The sequence below is a fragment of the Takifugu flavidus genome, chromosome 21 (assembly GCF_003711565.1).
Source record: "Takifugu flavidus isolate HTHZ2018 chromosome 21, ASM371156v2, whole genome shotgun sequence".
NCBI classification, from domain to species: Eukaryota; Metazoa; Chordata; class Actinopteri; order Tetraodontiformes; family Tetraodontidae; genus Takifugu; species Takifugu flavidus.
The window spans coordinates 7,336,754-7,356,648 of NC_079540.1; the positions used below are offsets into that span (position 1 = coordinate 7,336,754).

Here is a 19,895-nt window from a genome sequence, read left to right on the forward strand (position 1 = left end):
AAACTCTGGGAACTGTCGGCCCCAGAGAAACAGACGTAAACTGCTGTGAACCTACCGGCTCCAACCAATCAGAGAGCAGGAGTGGGGCCCTGCACCGGTGAGGGTTCAGGGGTCGGCTGGTCCTCCTGGGTTTGGCCTTGTTCTGACCTGCCTAGCACCCAACACCTGAACCGAGCACCTCTGGAGCTTCCTGGTTCCCGGCACCTGTTCGGCCCGTATCGCGTTGCTGGTTTGGCTCTTCCTGTTCATTCTCGCGCTTTAGCGCTTCCCTCATTTTTGAGCGGTGCAATAATCTCCAATAGAAAGTCAATTTGCACCACTCTCAACTGCAGGTCATATTTATTAACACATACGTGTCTCTGGGGCCGTTCAAGGCTTAGAAAAATCATTTCAAAAGAGGTCGTGGGGGGGCTGCAGAGCAGAAGATTGGTGATAATTGGTTGAAGGACAATATACAGTAATAAGAGTCTAAATAGCCAGGCTTGGAAATTCCCTGTCATGGTTTTCCCACTTCTATTTCTATGCCAATTAAACCTTTTGAAGCTGGAATAAGGAAGAATGGAGGTGCAAAGGATATTAGACAAGTGCTTCATCTGGGTCTGCTCTTGCTGATCTTTATTATTATGACCTCAGATTTAAAGATTCTCTATACTCTTAGAGGTTTGGGCTGCTTTGCCCAGTCTGACAACACTGTGATGATGACTGCTTTACTGCATTAACACATAAACCAGATCTTTCTCCTCTCAAAGACAGGAACACCAGGTTGCTCCACAGAGGCTTCGCTCATCTATATTCAAAGTGAGTAAATGACAGCGGCAGGACCGTCGACACGAGCGGATGGACACGGATCTCTGGAGACGTCCTTGAGCGGCAACCCACCACGAGCCACGGATAATCCACGAGCACGACCTGTCCTCATCTCAAAGTTAGATGGAGGGCTGCATCGATTCCACCTGACTGAGTGGAGATCTGATGCAAATGTTGAACGTGAGAGACGTGAATTTCCCTTCAGACGAAATTGGGTTCAGCCTGTGCGACATGCTGCCCCAGCCCGGCGGACTGAGACATGAAAGAGACGTGAAAGAGACATGAAAGAGACATGAAAGAGACGTGAAACACGCGGATGCACCGGCCACGGAAGCCCGCCAACACCGGCGGGACAGCGCGGCCCCCGGGACGGCGCGGCCCCCGGGGCGGCGCGGCCCCCGGGGCGGCGTCAGTGACTCTTAAGGAACCAAAGATATTTACTCTGCTGGTGCACATTTACTTAAAAGGAAGATTTTATTTTATACATGAGGATCAAAAGGACAGTAGAATGTAAAACAGCATTTTTCTTGTTGGTAAATGCTGTTTTTGACCTTGGTAACTTGGATCTAATGTGGTTCTAATGCATGTGGAATAAAGAAATAATCAATCAATAAGAGCAGCTGATGGAGCTGATGGAGGCTAATAGGAGCGTGTGGTGAAAATGGGCCGCAGCTGAGGAGCGCGGCCCCCCCTTGTTGAGGAAGCCGGAGTCGTCCACGAGGCCTGTGTTTACGTTCCCCTCCGAGTGTTTCCCCCCACTGCGCTCCATCCAATTCTCTCCAACAAGGACGCATGAGGGAACGGGGCGGGATGGGACCGGGCCCATGAATGAAAGGGGACAAATTGACATGTGGCGTTTTGTGAGGTGGGCGCCCAACCTCTCGACCGCTGATTACCATTCGCTAATGAGCACGGCGGTTTGTGTGTCTCGCGTTTCTCTCTGCTCCTCTGCAGAATGTTCTTTCTCCTCCCCGGCTTTGTGCGGCCCAGAGTGGCCGGAGGACCATAGGTGCGCTGTTAATTGGGAGACGCACACATCAGTAATTAAAGCAGCAGGGGGGCTTGTGCTATACCAGTCCGCCTCCTTTAAAGCCAGCCCTCCTGTTATAATTCAATCCCGTCCTCCCAATTGATCATTGTGCTGCGCCAGTTTTGCCGCCGGCGGTTTTGTCACGTTCTAATGATGCTTTTCTGAGACTCAAGCCTGCGTCTAGCAGCACGGAGCCCAGTCGGGGCCGTCCTCACCAGCCCATCTGATGAAAGCTGAAGCTTTTGCATTTAGCTGAAGCTAAACACCTGCACAAGGTGCTAAAACACAGAAGCTACATTAATATTCCCACAGTTATTTCACACCATCATGCGTACACATGCTCTTCTGACCAAACTAAAGGCGGCCTTCCATTCTGGGACACATTTCTATTTGACTATGAAAGATTTTTGATGTGAACATGACTGGTGAAACCAGAAGAAGAGACTGTTGTACTGACACATACATGTCGAAGCATGTGGAGGTGACAGGAACAATGAGGGTGGGGGCTGGTGGCAGCTTCCACCGTCCCCCCCCGGCTGGCTTTGAGCCCTGCAGGACACGTTCAGCAGGAGCTCCGCAGCAGTTTCCACATGTGCAGGACGGATCGAGCGTGTCGGAACATCCGCAGGCCCAAAGCTGTGGAACGTGAGCTCAAGGCAGGAAGTTTGAGCTGAACCTGAGAGTTGAAACGTTCTTCTTAGTGGACAATTATCCATTCCTTTGTTCAACGTTTTCCATTTGTGACGTAACATCTGCTGTGCAGAGGAAGTCAGGAAGGTGTGGAGCAGCACTTCCTTCCATATGCTGCTCCTGCTTATCTAGACGATGGAGCCGTGCACACGGTGCAATTAGAAGAAGCCAGTAAAGGTGTTTTAAGGTGGCGCTCAGCTCTGTGGGCCGTGTTTGTTGGGTTCTGCTCATCTCTTCGACCCCCCTGAGAACAGCGTTTTACATTTCTGTTTGTAAAACTGTCAACACGTCCACTGGCTGCACTAACGTGTGATTTAGCGCCAACAGAGAGGAGGGATGAGAGTGAGAGAGAGGCAACTGCATGATATCTTGCACATTCTGGAAGTGGAATTTTTTTGCTGCTATCCCCAAACAACACACCCCCCCCTCCTTTATGTTTGGAGGTGCTTTTTCACCTTTAAAAAACCATATTAAAACCTTTGGAATGTGTACAGGAAGGACACCGAGGTGTGATTTTTTTAAATGAAATTACGGTCCTGATGAAATAGCGAGCGTGTAAACGCTTCGTGTTGGCAGAGAACAAGAGAGCAGAACATGTTGGCCATTAATTGGATTTAAAGTGTGTGTGTGAAACTTACACCTGCCACCAGCTCGTCAACTCAGACGTCCCCGTCACTGCTAATAAGCACCCGAGACAATAGGAGGAGAATAAACAACGGCAGCGACGTGTCGGAACTTTCCTGCAGATAAATCCACCGTCAAACATTCGAAAAGAGAAATTCCCAGTTTCCAACAGCATCAGCATCAACGTAGCACAGGACAAGTCTCTCCCACATTTGGAGCGGAACGCGAGGAAATCCCACGGAGCAAACGCAGGACTACTGAAGCCTGCCTGCTTCTTCTTTCATTTTTCATTTTTTTACGTTGTTTGGCTGTAATTTACACCTCTGGTTTGCAGCTGTGAGAGGGGAATTCAGCGTGCGTGCCCTCCGAGAGGACGCGCAGCAGCACATTAGCTCGTTTTAACAGACAGTGTAATGATGGTGCCGCGCCGGCCTCCGACGCCATCGGAGCACAGCCAGAGCAGCTCCAGACGCTGGAATATATCCATCAAAGACGCAACGCTGAGTCCAACAGCAGAGCAGCAGGTCTTGGTTTAAAACGGAAGTCTGCACGCAGGTGCAGCTCTCCTGCACACAAATAGCAGAAGCTTTAGCTAAAAACATCCACAGGCGCGTCCGCAGGAGTGTTTAAATTTAAGACAAGAGGCTTTGAAAAAAGAGAGAGAAGTGAGAGCGAAAGTGATGGGGAAAGATAAGAGGAGCCGGAATTGTGCAGCTTCTGGTAACTAACTCTCTGATTAGGCCTTCTCATTGTTCGAATTCATTAAAACAAATATAGTCATTACAACAAATGTGATTCTTTATCATTTAAATATTCAGTTGTAAAAATCTAAAATTCTTTGTATGAGCACTTTTTAATTGAAGTCTAATTTAATTTAAATTTCTGTTGGACCAACTTAACAACGTTGTCGGTTCGGGCTGAAAATGAAGAGATGGCGAAACACCCGAAGGCCTGAACGTGTGAATGTGCGGAGCGTGCACGTGCACGTGGCTTCCTGCCGATTATAGTTGCACCAAATGTTGAAAAGGACTTTCAAAAAAACACATTCATGAGAAGCTGTGAGATATTCACTCACACCAGCAAATGCAAGAGCTGACCACAGCCAACAAAGGGAGCGGAGCAGCATCGCCACCGAGAGAAGCTGCACCACACAACACACGGAGCGCAGCAGCACGTGGGGCGCAGCAGCACGCGGAGCGCAGCAGCACGCGAGGGCGCAGCAGCACGCGAGGGCGCAGCAGCACGCGAGGGCGCAGCAGCACGCGGGGCGCAGCAGCACGCGGGGCGCAGCAGCACACGGGGCGCAGCAGCACACGGGGCGCAGCAGCACGCGAGGGCGCAGCAGCACGCGAGGGCGCAGCAGCACGCGAGGGCGCAGCAGCACGCGGAGCACAGCAGCACTCGAGGGCGCAGCAGCACGCGAGGGCGCAGCAGCACGCGGGGCGCAGCAGCACGCGGAGCACAGCAGCATGCGAGGTGCAGCAGCACGCGAGGGCGCAGCAGCATGCGAGGGCGCAGCAGCACACGGGGCGCAGCAGCACGCGAGGGCGCAGCAGCACGCGAGGGCGCAGCAGCACGCGGGGCGCAGCAGCACGCGGAGCACAGCAGCATGCGAGGTGCAGCAGCACGCGAGGGCGCAGCAGCACACGGGGCGCAGCAGCACGCGAGGGCGCAGCAGCACGCGAGGGCGCAGCAGCACACGGGGCGCAGCAGCACTCGAGGGCGCAGCAGCACGCGAGGCGCAGCAGCACGCGAGGGCGCAGCAGCACGCGAGGCGCAGCAGCACGCGAGGCGCAGCAGCACGCGAGGCGCAGCAGCGAGCAGGGATCCTTTTCCATTTAACGCTAAACATGAGCTGGTTCAGTTTGTCAGAATGAAGCCGACAGGACGAGCGGCGCCGTGCGGCTGGAGGGGCCCCGCGGCCCCGATAAGCCCCCTCCACATCTCCTGATTGGGCCCCTTCATTAAAGCTGCAAGCGTAACCCTGTTAGGCTGGAATACGCTCACTACGGGTAATCGTGAAAACACTTTTAATCAACGCACAGAAACAGTAGAGACCTTGCTAGAATGCGTTCCCTCCAAATAAAGCAGCCTCTTTATAAACAGGCGCAGCAAAACAGCTAAGACCCTGATGAGACTCCTCACACTCTCCATGGCGGAACCTGCCTGTGAACGTCTCCTGACAGCTCCTTAGCCTCGTTACAGAGAAGCACTTCCTAATGATTCAACCCAGCTTGGAAACATCCACACACTCACAGTAACACTTGGGCGTGCACTTTTGCATCGCTGCTAACTGGGTGCACTAATGTGCACGGGCGCCATGACAGCGCGCACGTGGACGGAGGGCCGAGGTGTACGGAGGTGCGTTCGTGAGCGTTTGCTCCCCACAGCACAGTTTAGAAATAAAAATAAAAAGTCGTCGACTGTTTGGAAGAAAAAAACGTCTTTTCTGAATTAAAAAAAAAGAACTTCTTTTCTTTGCTGCTCACACCTCAAACTGCCACCTCTTGTTCTATGTAGCTGACGCAAATGTGTGTGTGCTTGCTCATCAGCACCCCCCCACACGCACGCACGCAGGCACGCACGCGCACACACGCACACGCACACACCACACACACACACACACACACACACACACACACAGGACAGTTGACACATGGTATATCAGCGGGAGCAGTTCTTTTGTCCTCTTGCTAGTTTTAGCAACGCCGCTACTCTTGGAACACGCTCGGCTTTTGTTCTTTAATGCAAATGTGAAAATCTGAGATTGAATTTAAATACGATAAATTTAAACCAACAAGCTCTAGGTGTATTTTTCCATCCGTGCTATTTTATTCTGTTCTACTTTAGGCCTCTTCAGGCCACCGATTAAATGAAAAGCCTCTCTCGAGGCAGTTTTTCCTTCTTATGGTTTGTATTGATGAAGAGAAACACAAATATGTGACTAATGTTCTTCGAGGTGCTCTTCTGTGACTCAGAGGTGTTGCTTCTGTCATGCAGCATTAGCAGCTGTGTTGTGGCACCGATCTGGAGCTGTGGCGGCCGAACTCTGGCAGAACCAAGCGCCAATCATCCAAAGAAGGCGGGATTTGAACCATGGCTGCCGGGATTGTGACAGGTATGAATCAGAGGTGAGGAAGGGCACATTCCTGCATTTATTACTGTGTAATAAAGGAGGCCATTTCGGAGCTAAGGCTACATCCATGTGTGAATTTACAATGCCGACGTCAAACATCCCGGGTAATTGTGCATCTTTTTGCCCTGGTCAGGTTTGCCTCCCCATCTCTAGCCCCCTCGAGCAGGAACACGGGCGCTAACGGTGCTACGGGAAGCTTCAGCAGACACCCCGATAAAGGTGGTCAGATAGAAGGAAAGGGCGCTGATGAGCAGCATATTATGGGATGGCATTAGGCAAACGGACGTCAATAGAAATAGTAAAATAACAGAAGTGACGCTGGAGCTATTTGCACCGTCCACGTGCTCGGAACAGTGCTTTTAACACCTGTGTGTGTGTGCGTGCGTGTGTGTGTGTCACTATTAGAAAGACTATTAGACAAAATTACTTACAACTTGCATCATTCAGTAAAAAGCTCAACATCTTGGCTTAAACACGCAGCCACGACGCGCACGCTCCCGCGCTCGTTCCTCCAGACGCGTTATGATGCTGCGTTTCTACTGAAAGAATCAAAAACAAAGAATAAAACAATTCAACAAAAATACATCACTGCAGCAATAAAATCCCCGAGAAGCTTGACGGGATGATGCGGGTCGGAGCGGCTCTAAAGAACCGCAACACCTTTAGATTCACGCACGTCGACGAGCCCCGCGGCCTCCTTCCGCCGCGGCCCCCATCTGAAGGCTCAAGCTGCCCCCCAGCGGCTCTGCACGGCACCGCTCTGGACAAGGTGGTTCGGGGCCTCCAAAGGTCTGGAGGTTTGATCACCACACACACACACACACACACACACACACACACACACACACCACACACACACCACACACACACACACTCTAGTTTATCTGAATATTGTGTACCATCTGGATAATAAAGCTTTACAGTTAATGAGATCATATTTTATCAGAGAATTCTGATTTGCCAGCTCATATTGTCCCAATTCAGAACAAATTCCTAAACCTTTCCAGCAGAACCACCTGGCACTCCGGCCTGGCTGCCCCCCCCCCCCCTTCATTACAGGGGGAGCAAAACAGCATTACCCAGAAAACATCTGCTTGTGCCGGCTGAGCCCACAACATGGACGCCCGTGCGTCCCTGCTGGCGCGCACGGAGCGCGCAAGGCTGCCAGGATGCACAGAACCGACTGGAGAATGCGGGCCGAGGCTCCGCTTGGTTCGCCTGTCCTTCCACCTGCTGACCCCCCCGCCCCCCGGAGCGAATGGCAGCTCTGCCGTGACAGATGAGGGGGCGTCTGTCAGTCGCTGCTCGTGAGAATTCCCGGATTCTTGGACCAAACAGATCACACGGAAGATGGTGGAAACATGCTGCGCGGCTCCTCGCATACCCGCCCTCATACCGAGCCGGAACCGCCGGGCTCTGTGTTCTCCGGCTCCGGTGCAGCTCCGCAGCGCGCTGCATCTTGTGCGTTTCCTTGGTTTATAGCGCCACCGTGTGGCCACCATGAGAATTGCTCCACAACAAAAACGCGTAGCAGCGATGACGTCTCCAGCTTTCCTCTTCTATTCTCATGGTTCGATCTCCCTCTGGTGCTCTCCTGTATAAAAGTACCAAATGGAATATTTAAAAAGGTCTTTTTTTTTGCTGGTGCGTGTATGAATTTACAACTTGCTCATAGTTTTGTTTTTTGCATAATTCCTGGAATCGATTTTTACCTTTATTCTAAATAAGTTCCCTTCCCATCGTAATATCCAGCAGCCAATAACCAGGGGGGAGATGGGAGGGGGAGATGGGAGGGGGAGAGATGGGACGGGAGGGGGTGAGAGGTGGGGTAAGGGGGGAGAGGGGAGGGGGAGATGGGAGGGGAGGGGGGAGAGAGATGGGAGGGGAGGGGGAGAGAGAGGTGGGGTAAGGGGGAGATGGGAGGGGGAGAGAGATGGGAGGGGGGAGGGGGGAGAGGGGAGGGGAGGGGGAGGGGGAGAGAGGTGGGGTAAGGGGGAGATGGGAGGGGGGAGAGGGGAGGGGAGGGGGAGAGAGGGGAGGGGAGGGGGGGAGAGATGGGAGGTAAGGGGGAGAGAGGTGGGGTAAGGGGGAGATGGGAGGGGGGAGAGGGGAGGGGAGGGGGAGAGAGGTGGGGTAAGGGGGGGATGGGAGGGGGAGATGGGAGGGGGAGAGGGGAGGGGGAGATGGGAGGGGAGGGGGGAGAGAGGTGGGGTAAGGGGGAGATGGGAGGGGAGGGGTGAGATGGGAGGGGGAGAGGGGAGGGGGAGAGAGATGGGAGGGGAGGGGGAGAGAGATGGGAGGGGGAGAGAGGTGGGGTAAGGGGGAGATGGGAGGGGAGGGGTGAGATGGGAGGGGAGGGGGAGAGAGGTGGGGTAAGGGGGGGATGGGAGGGGAGGGGGAGATGGGAGGGGAGGGGAGGGGGGAGAGGGGAGGGGGAGAGAGGTGGGGTAAGGGGGGAGATCGTCTGTCTCGGGCCCCGCCCCTCCCCAGTCAGGGGCCCCGCCCCCCGCCAGGGCCCCGCCCCTCCCCAGTCAGGGGCCCCCCCCCCGTTAGGGGCCCCTCTCTCCCGGCTCGTCCATCAGAATGACGCGGCCGCGCTGCGCGCCCTGGCGGACCGGAGCGCGCAGCGCGGCCACGGAGCTGTGAAGCAACTTGACGAGATGCTTCAGACGTCACGAGGAGCCGAGTTGACGGAGGTATTGTTATTATTATTACTATTACTATTATTATTACAGCACGTTTCCAACGACACCACCTGTTGTAGCTCCCGAAGGGTGGCGCGAGCCGTTTCCACCGTGTTTAGGGACTTAATTGACTTTAATTATTAAGTGCAACTCGCTGACGTCACCCCCCAACACTGCTGAGGCTTGGACCGAATGTTGCTTCATTCCAGTCTGAGTTTCTGCAACATTTTCGTTGACAGTTGTCGCTTCGCCGCACGTGTGCGGAGGTAATTAACGCGCACGAACCGGTGCGCGCCCCCCCACCGCGGGATTAAAAGTCTTGCGGAGGCCAAAGCCGCGGCCTTCAGGCCCGAACGTGGCCCAGTCGGGCGCGTTTGGGTCTCCGAGACATCATTCAATTACCCACAGGCCACATTTAAAATAACAATTAGAAAATATACATTTATATGCTATTAACACCGAAACCTTATTGTTTTAGCTGCGGAACATTGAAAATATTCCACATTCTTAATTATCTAATGAAACTTAAAAAACCTGTCATTGCTGCCTAAATTCAATTTCTGTCACCAGGTCACATTAAACACAGTTTTTATACCCTGAAGCGCACAGTTGCTGAAAAGGATTTTGGTGTGTGTGTGTGTGTGTGTGTTGTGTGTGTGTGTGTGTGTAGGGGCTCGTGTTTTGCACCTTTGTGTAGAAATAAAAGCAGGTTTTGTAGAGTCATGAACGATGTGGCCTGTAGCCTCTGACGTGTTCTATTTCCAGGGACGACGGAGGAAGATGGAGGTCTCAGGTGATGTCCAGCTGGAGCCCCGCCCTCTTCTGTGGTCAGAGGCCAATCAGCAGAGCGGAGGACGGACAGGAAGGCGGCGGCGGCGGCGGCGAGGCTTTGACGGATGTGAAGGCGGCTGATGCTAAAGTAAGTGACAGAACCCCGGCAGCACATGTGCAGCTGCTCTGTGTGTGTGTGTGTGTGTGTGTGTGTGTGTGTGTGTGTGTGTGTGTGTGTGTGTGTGTGTCACTGCTGAAAGAGAAAGTGAAACTGTGTGTTTGTGGTCTGGAGCTTCAGTGGCTTTCAAAGGGAAGGAGGTGTTTTGTTGTGGGTTAGCACTGCTAGCACGGACACGTCTGCACCTTCAGAGGTCAGAACCTTTTAGTGTCACAGTCTGACAGGTCACATCTAACGCAGAACACACACACACACACAACACACACACACACACACACACACACACACACACACACACACACACACAACACACACACACACTCACAAAAGCCCTTAAGTTTCTAGCTAACGAGGCCACAGGCACCATGATTACACCTGTACGACCTGTGTTTGCGAATTAGGAGTTTGATCGACACTTTACTGACCTTAGACCTGGAAGTGTGTGTGTGTGTGCGTGTGCGTGTGTGTGTGTGTGTGTGTGTGTGTGTGTGTGTGTGTGTTGCAAGCGCAATGTTTTGCTTATTAGGTCATTTTGTTTCATGGAGAAAAAGATGGAAAATATAAATACTGTGCAGGTGCTCCCATCTGGTACCTGCGGGTGGTTTTGTGTTTTCTGTTGTGTTATTATTGGATGTGTTAGTTTTATTGGTGAGAGGTGGCAGGAGACAACCAGAGAGAAAAGGTTAAATGTTGCCGTAGTGCTCTGGAGCAGCCAGTTAAAGAGTTTAAGCTACAACGACGTCCTGATCAAATCGCTTTTTCTCTTCGTGTCCTCGCTAAAAGCAACAAATAACTGGATTTGAAACCTCGAGGAAAATTAAAGTTTTACCACAGAAAAAGAGCCGAAGGAGCTTCCGCTGTCACAGGTAATTTCCCCGATGTGGGATCAATAAAGTTTTTTATCCTTATCCTGATTCCTTATTGTCTGGGTGAGGATATTAGCTGGGGGGAGGAAGGTTAGCTTAGCTCTGGGGGGGAAAGTGGAGCACCACGGGGGTGTTCAGGGGGTACTCGGGGGTGTTCGGGGGGCACTCGGGGGTGTTTGGGGGGTACTCGGGGGTGTTCAGGGGGTACTCGGGGGTGTGGGGGGTACTCGGGGGGGGGGGGTACTGGGAGTGTTCGGGGGGTACTCGGGGGTGTTTGGGGGGTACTCGGGGGGTACTCGGGGGTACTCGGGGGGTACTCGGGGGGTTACTGGGGGGTACTGGGGGGTACTCGGGGGTGTTTGGGGGGTACTCGGGGGTGGTTGGGGGTTACTCGGGGGTGTTTGGGGGGTACTCGGGGGGTACTGGGGGGTACTCGGGGGGTTTTGGGGGGGTACTCGGGGGTGGTTGGGGGGTACTCGGGGGGTACTGGGGGGTACTCGGGGGGTTTTGGGGGGGTACTGGGGGGTGTTTGGGGGGTACTCGGGGGGTACTCGGGGGGTACTGGGGGGTACTGGGGGGCACTCGGGGGGTTTGGGGGGTACTCGGGGGGTAACTCGGGGGGTGTTTGGGGGGTACTCGGGGGGGGGTACTGGGGGGTGTTTGGGGGGTACTCGGGGGGTACTCGGGGGGTACTGGGGGGTGTTTGGGGGGTACTCGGGGGGTACTGGGGGGTACTGGGGGTTTTGGGGGGGTACTCGGGGGGTTACTGGGGGGTACTCGGGGGGTACTCGGGGGTTGTTTGGGGGGTACTGGGGGGTACTCGGGGGGTACTCGGGGGTGTTGGGGGGTACTCGGGGGTGTTTGGGGGGTACTCGGGGGGTACTGGGAGGTACTCGGGGGTGTTTGGGGGGTACTCGGGGGGTACTCGGGGGTGTTTGGGGGGTACTCGGGGGGTACTCGGGGGTGTTTCCACTTGTGGCGCTCGTGCTTGTGACTGTTGTTGTGAAACGTCGTTCTTACATCTGTGGCGTCATCAGAAGACCTGAATGTGACTCAGCTGCCTTTTTGGTGGGAAGTTTTGATGAAGGTGAAGGATCGAGACCATGTCCTGAACCCTGACAGAACCTGGTCCACAGCCGTGCCTCAGACCTCCGTGTTGGAGGTCCACGACCTTTAAACGACCTGAGAGACTGGTTCCCCTTGATGAACTTTGTGCTCATTATTCTCTAATTATCTGGGCCGGAGCTTCAGTTATCTGTTACTGATGATGAGCTGCCGTCATTTGGAAGATTTTCCACTAATTAGTGTCATTCACAAACGACCTTTAACTCTTAACAGTGTTGGAAACATAAACAAGTCATCAAAGATGCAGCAGAACACGTCTTAGTTTGCTGATTCTGCATCTTTCCCTCATAAAAAGGTTCAGGAACCAGGAACTTTCATTGGTTTTGTGTTATTTTGGTTCCTTTTCATCGTTGAAATCATCGTAAACCCGAATGACTGATTTATTTTAATTAGAAGCCAAACTTTGGAGTTAACGTTGAGACGGGAGATGAATGTTGCTGCCACTGATTAAATCTGATTCCACCAATAAGAGAAGAGTTTGTTAAATCTGTTAAACTGCTCAGGCTGAAGATTGTTTACGTTTCCAAATGAGCTACATGAGTTTTCTGTTTGCTAATTAATGACATCGCGCCGGAGCCGCTCGTCTGGAACCTTCTCCACTTGTCCACATGCTTCCGGAACTTTTCTTGCTTTATTACACCTGGAACAGCAGATGGCGCCTGACCTGGAGCGCCACAGTCACATGACGGGATCATGTGACTGATGCTCGGAGAGACAAACCTCTGAAACTGTGTTTGTCTTTCCTGTCCAGTTGTCGTGGACTTTTTAGATAATTGGCCTATTAATCTCTAAATCCCCATTTCTGGTCTTGGACCAACCGGTTAGGGTGAGGGTTAACCCGAGGGTTAGGGTTAACCCTGGGGTTAGGGTGAGGGTTAACCTGAGGGTGAGGGTTAACCCTAGGGTGAGGGTTAACCCTGGGGTTAGGGTGAGGGTTAACCCGAGGGTGAGGGTTAACCCTAGGGTTAGGGTGAGGGTTAACCCGAGGGTGAGGGTTAACCCTAGGGTGAGGGTGAGGGTTAACCCTGGGGTTAGGGTGAGGGTTAACCCTAGGGTGAGGGTTAACCCTAGGGTGAGGGTGAGGGTTAACCCTAGGGTGAGGGTGAGGGTTAACCCTAGGGTGAGGGTTAACCCTGGGGTTAGGGTGAGGGTTAACCCTAGGGTGAGGGTGAGGGTTAACCCTAGGGTGAGGGTTAACCCTAGGGTGAGGGTTAACCCTAGGGTGAGGGTGAGGGTTAACCTTAGGGTGAGGGTGAGGGTTAACCCTGGGGTGAGGGTGAGGGTTAACCCTAGGGTGAGGGTTAACCTAGGGTGAGGGTGAGGGTTAACCCTAGGGTGAGGGTTAACCCTGGGGTTAGGGTGAGGGTTAACCCTAGGGTGAGGGTGAGGGTTAACCCTAGGGTGAGGGTGGGTCCCGGGGGCTGGTGGTGTGCTGCTCAGCTCTATAGGCTCAAGCCCAGCTCCCCTCCAGCCTCATGAGGCCAGGCTGTGTTGGTGCTGCAGCCCGTCAGCCGTTCCCTCACACCTGAGTCCCGTTGAGCACCTGTGGGTCATCACGTGTCTGCCTAACCCTCCGCCCTGAAGGGGTTAATGATCCTGGTTAATGATCCTGGTTAATGATCCCGGTTTTCCTTTATCGTATATATCCTCCTTTATTTGGAGTCTTTGCTGAAACGGTGGTTCTGGGCTCTGATGCTGCTCGTGAGGTTGTTGGTTCCCAGCTGGGCCATCGAGGTCGCGCTTTAGCCCCTGATGGGGGCATTAGGGGCAGAGGGTCACTAATGAGCAGGTGACAGAGCGGGACACAGATTTTTAAATCCTTTGATCTACTTGTGATCACACTGGTGTCAAGGTGCCTGTCGTATCCCCCCCCCCCCCCCCCCAACCAGCCAGGGTGTTGCTGTTCCTGTTATTTTAATTAATCTGTCATGGTTCTGCATCACGACGTCAGTGGTTCTGTTTGTCCCTCAGCAACAGAATCGGATCTCGGCTCAGAGTATCCGGATAGTCGTGGGTTCTATTATCGGGACCGGCGGATCACAGGGATCCTATTAGCTGCTGTCACACATTCAGACTCCAGCTCTGTCTGGGAGCGCCGTTGATCCGAAGGGAACGTTCTGCCCAGATGGACCGACCGTCTAGTAGCAGCAGCAGCATTATTATTAGCAGCAGCAGCAACAGTAGTAGCAGCAGCAGCATTATTATTAGCAGCAGCAACAGTAGTAGCAGCAGCTTTGTTAGCAGCAGCAGCAGCAGCATTATTAGCAGCAGCAGCAACAGTAGTAGCAGCAGCTTTGTTAGCAGCAGCATTCTTAGCAGCAGCAGCATTATTAGCAGCAGCAGCAGCAACAGTAGTAGCAGCAGCATTATTAGCAGCAGCAGCAGCAACAGTAGTAGCAGCAGCTTTGTTAGCAGCAGCATTATTAGCAGCAGCAGCAGCAGCAACTGTATTAGCAGCAGCATTAGCACCAACAGCATTAGCACCAACTTTATTAGCAGCAGCTTTATTAGCAGCAGCTTTATTAGCAGCATTAGCATTAGCATTAGCAGCATGGGCCAGCTGAGTGTGCCCTGTGATGGTGTGTAAATGAAATGGTAATGGGGGCTTCATCAACACTACTGATTACGAATGACAGATTTCTCCCCAGTGTGTGTGTGTGTGTGTGTGTGTGTGTGTGTGTGTGTGTGTGCGTGTGTGTATAAACGGTCTAATTAGATAAACTCCCATTACAGTAAAAGTGCATCACTGCGTCTCTTTTGTAAAGGCTATAATTAGAGCGGTGCTGAGCTGTAATTATCTTATTTTTCATGTACTGTTAAACTGCTCGTAATGTGAGCCAGTAGATCACATTAGATCATTTGATCTAACGGCAGCACTCGGCTGGGGTCATCCTCCTGTTATAACAGTGTTATAACGTCACTGTTATAACACTGTTATAACGTTCCTGTGGAGAAAGTGGCCAGTTCTAGCAGCATGGCTACCAGAACACTTTCATTGTATCAATATTGCTGATTACATTTGATCACCAAAGTCCTAAATTTTGAGGAAAAAAAACGAATTCTCATTGATTGCGTAATCTCCATGGTAACACCTCCGGATCTCCCGGACTGACTCAGCGTTTTTGTGCATCTGTCATGTGATGCGGGGCCGTTCAATCCACGATCCCCTGAGTTGGTCTGATGGACTCCTGATCCCACTGGATCCCGTTCTGATTACTCTGCACTTTTGGGTCGTCAGAGAGGATTTAGAGGCAACGACTCAACGAAACAGCGTCAATATAACCGAACATATAACAGAAAAAGTGTTGAGGTTCCTTTGGGCTTTAGCTAACACTTGTAACGGCGCTAATATTGTCTGAGCATCTAAACCAGCGAGTTAGCTCACTGGTGACTTTACACTGTTAGCCAAGGGTAACCAGGTTGGGAGCACGGTGCTGGGCCAGGAGAGATCCAGTAGATCAGGAACGCTGTTGGGGATTCTTGATTCTTTGGGTGATGCGTTAGCATATAAGCTCCAGTTATTATGGGATGCATCCAGCAGACGAGCAGATATCCCTCCTCTTCCTCAGCTTCCCTTTTTCTTTTCTGCCATCAAAGAAAATTAAAAGCTTCTGATTTACCCAGATTTGACATAAATGTTCTTAAACTCCAGTAAACTAACTGGGCCAACTAGCTCCAGTTAGTTTACTAGCAACTAGCAACTAGCTAACCGGCCCGTAAAGCTCCATGGAAGATGCCTCCGTTTCTGTCTGGACGGTAATTAATTCTAAACGAGGCTCTTTCCTGTTTCTGAGCATGTTTGTTGCACGATAAAGGAAGTTTGTGAGAGATGTTCACAGATGTTCTGCTGTTGCCGTGGCGACGGACGAGCCGAAACATGAAGTCCTGCGTGCGTCCTCCACCATCACTCCAGATGAATTCCCCACATCAAAATAGTGAATGAATCCCCAAACTTTTCTTAAATAAATACATTTCAAATATGAAAACCAAGAAAATAAACGATGACGTTGCCGAGGAAACGTTGATTCCTCCTCATTTATCTGCTGACTCAGCAGTTTCTCCCAAACGTTTGTCCTTGTTTATGCAGATTAATCCAATAATGAATAATTCAGTTATTCTGGTTTGGACACACAGATTTAGTTACAATCCGATTCAGTCAGATTCAGTCAGATTCAGTCAGATTCAGTCATCACAGGCTACCCCCCCCATACTGCCCCACCATACTACCCCCCCATACTGCCCCCCCATACTGCCCCCCCATACTACCCCCCCATACTGCCCCCCCATACTGCCCCCCATACTGCCCCCCCCATACTGCCCCCCCATACTACCCCCCCATACTGCCCCCCCATACTACCCCCCCATACTGCCCCCCCATACTGCCCTCCATACTGCCCCCCCATACTGCCCCCCCATACTGCCCAATATTTCTGCCCATCTAATCAAGTCACTAATCACTTAATTAATTAGTGAAACAGTGAATTTATTGAACACTAGTCGACGTCGGTTACATCAACATTAGGAGATGCTGCTGTAACTTGATCACAGCATCCACTTCGGAATGCTTTGTTGCCATGGTAACGGTAAACATAAGGTTAAGTAAAGCACAGCGCAGATGGGATTTAGGATCCCTGCTGGATCCCTGCTGGATCATCCCAGGGAAGATCAACAAACCCAGTTTCTGGACATGTTCCGCCCACCTGAGACCTTCTACAGAACCGGGAAGTTCTGATCCAGCAGCTTCACACTGGGAAGATAATAGATTTCAAAATTAAAAGATATCTCATTATATTCAGACTAAATTGTGTGGAAATTTAGTGTGTGTGTGTGTGAGTGTGAGTGTGTGTGTGTGTGTGTGTGTGTGTGTGAGTGTGTGTGTGTGGGGGGGGGGCAGACTTTAGTGCCCTGTTGAACCACTTAAAAGATTCTATTTAACAGGTCAGCTGAGCAATTACTCAAGGGTTTAATTGGAATCCCGAGTGGAGTGACATGATTTATGCAAATGAGCTCATTAATATGCAGGCCTGCAGTGGATGCCTAAATTAAAAGGGCTCATCCGCCAGCGCTTCCATTACGGGAAATTAGAGCGCGATAATAACTCCAAACACACACATTTGTTTTCTGCAGACATTCGGATCAGAACAGAGAAAGATCCGGAATCCCGAGTCAGGAAAACGCTGCTAATTGTCCCTCGTTCCAGCCTGATTCATATCTGCAGGCCTCCGCCTTTAATTGGCTCACCGAGCAATTAAGAGCACATTTAGCTCCTAATTGCTTTTCCCTGGTTTGTTGTGGGTGCGGAAGCTTCATCGTTCTGGTCGGAGCTGCGTCTGATTCACGTCTCATTTCCAGTAAACGTCTCGGTCGTCAGGAGACAGTCGGCCTGCTAGTAATGACAGTTACGACACTGTTTACTATTACTGCAGCTAGTAATGACAGTTACGACACTGTTTACTATTACTGCAGCTAGTAATGACAGTTACGACACTGTTTACTATTACTGCAGCTAGTAATGACAGTTACGACACTGTTTACTATTACTGCAGCTAGTAATGACAGGTACGACACTGTTTACTATTACTGCAGCTAGTAATGACAGTTATGACACTGTTTACTATTACTGCAGCTAGTAATGACAGTTACGACACTGTTTACTATTACTGCAGCTAGTAATGACAGTTACGACACTGTTTACTATTACTGCAGCTAGTAATGACAGGTACGACACTGTTTACTATTACTGCAGCTAGTAATGACAGTTACGACACTGTTTACTATTACTGCAGCTAGTAATTACTGCTAATTACCTGTACAGAGAGCAGGAGAGTCCTGGCACCTCCACTAATGTCAGCACTTTTAATAACTGTTATTGCTAATTGGCAACTCTGATATTAGCGGCTGAGCACAACTGTTGCCATGGCGGCTTAATCGAGGGAAAGGTGTAATAAAGGTGTAATAAAGGTGTAATAAAGGTTCTACAACAGTAGGTAACGACGGCTGCTTCCGTTGTTGTGGGTGAAGCTGCAGGGCAGCGGCGAGGATTCGGGATCACTGCGCACATCTTCGAGCTGTCCCAGCTGATGTGTGGCTCGTTAACATGGCTCATAATTAGCAACAACACTTAACGACCTCGTGGATGTTTTGTTGTGCTACAAATTTGCTTCTTTCCTGAACTCAACATGCGTAAACTGTAATAAATGAAACTTTCTAGGCGTCTTTTGGTTCATCCTGTCACCCTATCTGTTGCTCACGTGCACACACACACACACACACACACACACACACACACACACACTTCAAGGCTCATTGTCTGCTCAGTGTTTTCAGTAATTACAGACATGAACAGGAAACTGTCCTTTGCACGGCAGATGGTCCAGCACCGTGTTGCATCAGGTAACCGTGGCAACCGCCTCCCCGGTTGCTACTAACAGCAGCATCGTGGCTTTTAACAGTGACAAAATGTCATTATGGGGGCGGGGGGGGCGTTCAGGATGCTGGTCAGACCTCACAGCAACAGCACATCTCATCTCCATTCTAAACTATCAACATCCTTTAATTCAGTCAATTAACCTGATAATTAACGACCGAATGTTACAATGTTGCCATTGAAACCATCAAACACGTTGTGACATTAACAGCTCAAAAAAATACAGTCTGGAAATGAGCATCAGAGCTTCAGGACACACGCGCGCACGCACGCACACACACACACACACACACATACGCACACACCCACACACACCACACACACACACACACACCCTAACCCTGTGTGAGGGGCGTGCACGGCAGTAAAGTTTACGTTTAGAGCTTCGGGGTAAAGGGAGTGGAACTCAGTGAAGACGTGCACGTGCACGTGCATGCCGCTCTGCGTGAATAAATCCTTTAAGGGTTAAATTCCTCTTCTGTGTAAATAAAGCAGGTTTAGTTGCACGTGTGAAACATCCTCCCAACAAACGTGCACGTGTGAAACATCCTCCCAACAAGCGTGCACGTGTGAAACATCCTCCCAACAAACGTGCACGTTCAGAGCAACAACAGAAGTGATGGTTCACTCCTGTCATAGAGGGTTAGGGGTTAGAGGGTTAGAGGGTTAGAGGGTTAGGGGTTAGAGGGTCAGAGGGTTAGGGGTAGGTTAGGGGTTAGAGGGTTAGGGGTTAGAGGGTTAGGGGTTAGGGGGTTAAGGGTTAGAGGGTTAGAGGGTTAGGGGGGTTAAGGGTTAGAGGGTTAGGGGTTAGAGGGTTAGGGGTTAGAGGGTTAGGGGTTAGAGGGTAGGGGGTAGGGGGTTAGGGGTTAGAGGGTTAGAGCGGGGAGGGTTAGAGGGTTAGGGGTTGGGGTTAAGGGGGTTAAGGGTTAGGGGGTGAGGGGGTTAGAGGGTTAGGGGTTAGGGGGTAAGGGTTAGAGGGTTAGAGGGTTAGGGGTTAGAGGGTTAGGGGTTAGGGGGGGTAAGGGTTAGAGGGTTAGGGGTTAGAGGGTTAGAGGGTTAGGGGTTAGAGGTTAAGGGTTAGAGGGTTAGAGGGTAGGGGTTAGGGGGGTTAAGGGTTAGAGGGTTAGAGGGTTAGGGGTTAGAGGGTTAGGGGTTAGGGGTTAGGTTGTTGGTAAGGGTTAGAGGGTTAGGGGTTAGAGGGTTAAGGGTGTTAGAGGGTTAGGGGTTAGGGGTTAGGGGGTTAAGGGTTAGAGGGTTAGAGGGTTAGGGGTTAGGGGGGTTGTTAAGTTAAGGGTTTAGAGGGGTTAGGGGTTAGAGGGTTAGGGGTTAGGGGGTTAAGGGTTAGAGGGTTAGGGGTTAGAGGGTTAAGGGTTAGAGGGTTAGAGGGTTAGGGGTTAGGGGGTTAAGGGTTAGATGGTTAGAGGGTTAGGGGTTAGGGGTTAGGGGGGTGTTAAGGGGTTAGAGGGTTAGAGGGTTAGGGGTTAGGGGTTAGGGTTAGAGGGTTAGAGGGTTAGGGGTTAGAGGGTTAGAGGGGTTAGGGGTTAGGGGTTAGGGGTT

At 51.4% G+C, this 19,895-nt stretch overlaps 1 protein-coding gene and 1 long non-coding RNA gene across 3 annotated transcripts in view; one reads left to right on the plus strand and one right to left on the minus strand.

Annotated features, from left to right (window-relative positions):
* Positions 1-6,031: 6,031 nt before the first annotated feature.
* Positions 6,032-7,082, minus strand: LOC130518682 (uncharacterized). Its single transcript, XR_008948119.1, has 3 exons — positions 6,964-7,082; positions 6,719-6,823; positions 6,032-6,251 (listed from the first exon to the last, which is right to left on the minus strand). It is a non-coding gene; the product is annotated as an uncharacterized LOC130518682 (long non-coding RNA).
* A 1,822-nt stretch (positions 7,083-8,904) lies between these two features.
* Positions 8,905-19,895, plus strand: part of LOC130518505 (RNA-binding motif, single-stranded-interacting protein 3) — a 178,820-nt gene continuing 167,829 nt past the window's right edge. The window contains exons 1-2 of one of the 2 annotated variants that reach the window (XM_057021131.1): positions 8,905-8,983; positions 9,737-9,890. In XM_057021131.1, the coding sequence (XP_056877111.1) occupies positions 9,768-9,890 (123 nt within the window). In that variant the 5' untranslated portion in view covers positions 8,905-8,983; positions 9,737-9,767. The remainder of the gene's footprint in view (positions 8,984-9,736; positions 9,891-19,895) is intronic. The other variant, XM_057021128.1, reaches the window with a different exon arrangement.